The sequence below is a fragment of the Castor canadensis genome, chromosome X (genome assembly GCF_047511655.1).
Source record: "Castor canadensis chromosome X, mCasCan1.hap1v2, whole genome shotgun sequence".
NCBI lineage: Eukaryota > Metazoa > Chordata > Mammalia > Rodentia > Castoridae > Castor > Castor canadensis.
Window position 1 is genome coordinate 876851 of NC_133405.1, and position 4366 is coordinate 881216.

General features: G+C 46.9%; 1 protein-coding gene across 1 annotated transcript; it reads left to right on the top strand.

The window, feature by feature from the left end:
* Positions 1-3227: 3227 nt before the first annotated feature.
* LOC109702093 (olfactory receptor 10K1-like) lies at positions 3228-4163 on the top strand. Its single transcript, XM_020187523.2, has one exon. It carries the CDS (start codon positions 3228-3230, stop codon positions 4161-4163), a length of 936 nt encoding a protein of 311 aa, XP_020043112.2.
* Positions 4164-4366: the final 203 nt, after the last annotated feature.

Here is a 4366-nt window from a genome sequence, read left to right on the forward strand (position 1 = left end):
CTCTGGCAAGATTCAGTGATCACCAGATTCAACCTGGGACAAACTTGGATGTTTTCACCTCTTGAGTCAGCCCAAAGACCATTCACATAGTGGTAACTGGACAACAGGGGCTACAGTTTGAGCAGATCTGACTTAAACAACATTATGAAGACCTGTAGTAGATCCAAGGTTTGCGAATAAAACAATAGTCATTGGGGTTTGGGTTTGGACTCAGCTCTGTGACCTGGGGAAGGTATTTTCCCCTTGGTTGGTGGATGCTGGTATAGCTTCCTTCCTGACCTCTCCTAGGACTTCTTGAGTCCTGCCTTCGCCACTATGTAAAGCAAGTTACAGGCCATGGCAACTCCTCTAAGGACACACTCTTCCTATGAGCCATTAGCAATACTTTTGAGGACTGTTCCCCGTGGTCCAGATAGGCTAGAAAGCCACTGTCTGGGCTCTGAGAAGCTGCGCTGCTGGGTCCAGGCCACTCTGCCTCTAATGCTCCCTGAGGATGGACTTTTCATCCTTCTTAGGTTCCCTAACAGCAGATGGTAACAGCAGAAGATCCAACAGGCTACTCCTCAGGTTTCTACTTCAGGCACCAATCTGGCCCTTGCAGGTAACCTTAGACCTCTTCTCTAGGGCTGTGTAGGGATGTGAGGAAAGAGCAGGAACGGGTACCCTAGCAACCTTCACAGCCTGGCCACTGCTCTGTGCTCTACCCTGTGATACACTTTGTAGCAGGGAGTGTAATAAGAAAAAGCAGCAAACCACTTCCATGTCAAAGTAATAGCAGACTGATGAGATTTTATTTAGTTTTGTTTACATATTATTGTGTTATCAGTATTTCATTTATTAATTTATAACTCATTAAATTGTAGTTGATCTATGCTAAGTAATGCAGCAGTGAAAAAGAGTGAAGTAAACCACTCCCAGATGTATTATTCAGGCACATATTACTACAGTAAGGGCAGTGAATGGTTGTATACTATCATCTCATGTGATATTTTCACGTATGAATGTGGTTGTTGCTTGTGTGTGTGTGTGTGTGTGTGTATGACTGTGTGTATGTGTATTTGTGAGTATGTGCAGGAGTGTACGTGTATATATGCGTGTATCTCAGTATGCAAAGGTGTGGGTGTGTGTTTTGAGACAGGGTCTCACTCTGTAGCTCAGGCTGCTCTCAAATTTGTGATCTTCCTGCTCAGCTTCTCAAGTGCTAGGATTACAGGTGTGAACCAGTACACCCCGCCGAGTGTGTTTTTATATGCACAAGATAAAGCAAGGAAAGAAATGTTAGGAATGGCTCACTCTGGAGAGTATGGGGAAGACTGAAGAATCAGAAATTTTCACATTGATTTTCATGTCTTACTTTTTAAGTGCTTTGATCATGTCTGACTTCTACTTTCGTTTTTGTGTTTTTCAATATTTTTAAGGTTTAGGGCTCAATTAAACAAAGCAATCCCTCTATCACTGCAGCACTGACATGAGAGAAAAGAGTAGAAATGACTGTGTGTGGCAAAGCTAAAGCCAAGGACACAAGTCCAAGAAAGACGAACATGGACTGAGAAGCACAATCTCACTCAGAGTTTCAAGGGGTGACAGAGGAGCTCATGGGAAGGCTCAGCATGCAGAGTGGTAGGAGGCTGGGCTTGTCACAGGAGGGGGTTAAGCTCAAGCTGTTGGTTGACCCTGTCTGGAAGGCGACTGGTCACTCTGGCTTCTGTCGGGCTCCCGTGACAGTAGGGGAGGATATGGCTGGGAGGTGGGCAGTCTGGGCTGGGATAGGCTCCATCAGCACAGAGGACTTCGGGCAGGAGCTTATTGTGATGTCTGAGGCAGGGTCAGTGATAAGGGCAGGAGCAAGGGGTAAGTCACCCGGGGTAGAAAGCTTTGTGATCATCTGCTTTGAAGTGAAGAGTTGGCACGCTGCCCTGTAGGGACCCGTAGCTCAAAGACTCCACGTGCCTGTTGGGTAAATCAAAACCAAAATACTACTCAGTATAACACACAAGTGGCTGCGAAACTAGAATTGCAACCACATCTATGCCAAATGGTCTATAATCAAAATGAATTTTCTGGTTTCATTTTTCTGACTTTGACTTCAGTGGTCCCAGGAAAATGGCATGTCCGTAAGAAATGAGTGCCTTTCGGTGGCAGTGAGCCCTTAATTCATATTGATTCACTAAATATCTAGGATCTTTAGAAACCTTTGTCTTTCTTTTCTTCATTGCTGTGATGGAGGATGCACAGGGAAAACCGGGAGACTGACAACAAGTCAGTCCTGCTTGTAATTTGGGACCTACAAAGGCAAGGAGGAATTAAACTTCCCTGACGTTGAGGAAGCAACTCAGCCAAGGGTATGGCTCATTCAGCCCCCCATTTTCCCTTGCTGTCCTAACTCTGTCCTGAGACCTGGCCCAGTCCTTTGCCCTCTGCTCTTCTCACTCTGGTGAGACTCTGCCTGACCTGGTACTTACTGTGGAGAATGTAGAAATGAGCAATAGGCATTCACTCAATAAACATTTATTGATACTTCTGACATGTGCCAGCCACTCTTTGAGAGACCAGCCTGGGACTCAGGATGCTTAGACAGACAGAGAAATAGTCAGAGAATTACAGGTGTCAGTGGTAAACATGACTGTGGAAGCCTGGAGTGCTGTGGGAGCATAGGGAATGGAATAACCCAGCCGAGAGGGCCAGAGGAGGTGTCTGGAAGAGGTAACACGGGAGAGGCAGAAGCTACTGTGGGTTGTGTGACCTTCTGCTCTAGCACCCTGTTCACAGCTCATTGGCTGCAGGGATCCTGGAAATTGGAGGCGACAATATAGGTAATGTGCAAAGTCAAAATTGTCTAAGATTACCTTGCTAGATCTTCCCTCCCCAGGAAGTCCCTCTAGCAACATCAACAACTCTGCAGGCCCAGTCTCTTCAAAACGTGGAAAAGCTCCACCGGAAACACTGCCTTTAGGTTTCTGAAAAACAACTTCATATTTAGGATTCTTTTATCTTGGTTCGTCTTTCTAATAACTCAACAGGTCAACTGCTGTGACTCACATCAATGGCTCTTCATTGTCTGTGAACACAGGGCAGAATTCACAAAGCTAATAGAGTGAGGGTAAGACCTACGTCTAGAAAAGCTGGCTCCACTCTGATCAGTGGAAAGGGCCTCAGGGTCACCCACAGATTGAATTGCTAGCAAAATGTCCTCTCCAGCCCAGGAGCTCGACAAAGGAAAATATGGGATGGGCCCATTGAAGAGAAACCACACCTCAAGCTCTGAGTTTATTATCTTCGGCTTTGGGGACCTGGCTAGGCTGCAGATCCTCTTTTTTGGACTCTTTCTAATCGTGCACCTCATCACCCTAGCAGGACACACAACTGTTGTGCTCATCACTCTCATTGACACCTGCCTCCAGACCCCCATGTATTTCTTCCTCCGGAACCTGTCCATCATTGAAATTTGCTATATATTAGTCATTGTCCCCAACATGCTGGACAATTTCCTTTCCAGGAACCAGAAGATGCCCTTCCTGGGATGTGCCCTGCAAATGCATCTCTTCATTGCTCTGGGTGGGGCAGAGTGTTTCCTCCTGACTGCAATGGCCTATGACCGCTTTGTAGCCATCTGCAACCCCCTGCGCTATACACTCATCATCACCAGGGCCTTCTGCCTGCAGATGTTGGCGCTGGCATGTGTCAGTGGCTTTGCATTGTCACTTGCCCTCACCACACTGATATTCCTCCTGCCCTTCTGTCAGTCCCATGTGATCGATCATTTTTTCTGTGACATCCCTGCTGTTCTATACCTGGCCTGCTCAGACACACAGGTCAATGAGATTGCAGTGTTCCTGGTCTGCACATTCATCCTGTTGATTCCCTTCTTGCTGATCCTGTTCTCCTATGGATTCATTATCACTGCCATCCTCAGAATCCACTCGGCTGAGGGCAGGAGCAAAGCCTTCTCTACCTGTGCAGGCCACCTGCTGGTCTCCCTTCTACACTATGGCTGTGCAATATTCATCTACATTCGCCCCAAGTCCTGTTACACGCCAGAACAGGACAAAATTGTATCCTTAGTCTATACGAATGTAACTCCCATGCTTTACCCTGTGATCTATAGTCTGAGGAACAAGGAAGTCAAGGGAGCCCTCAGGAGACTCCTGGCAAGCCACCGCTGATGAGGCAGCATCTCAACACAAGTTGCAGCAGAAGAAATGGCCCAACATGACTGGCAAGGCCCTTTTTCAGTGGTCTATGGTCACCTCACTACCCACTCTGTGGCCCCACACCTCCCTTTGACAGCTCTCATTTTGTATGCTGGGAAAGATGGAACGAATCCAAAGGTTTTCTGGGATATGGCATTACTGACTGCAGTGTTTGT

Bases quoted from the DNA above. Each gene is read 5' to 3' on its own strand.
- LOC109702093 (XM_020187523.2), top strand. From the start codon at position 3,228: ATGGGCCCATTGAAGAGAAACCACACCTCAAGCTCTGAGTTTATTATC.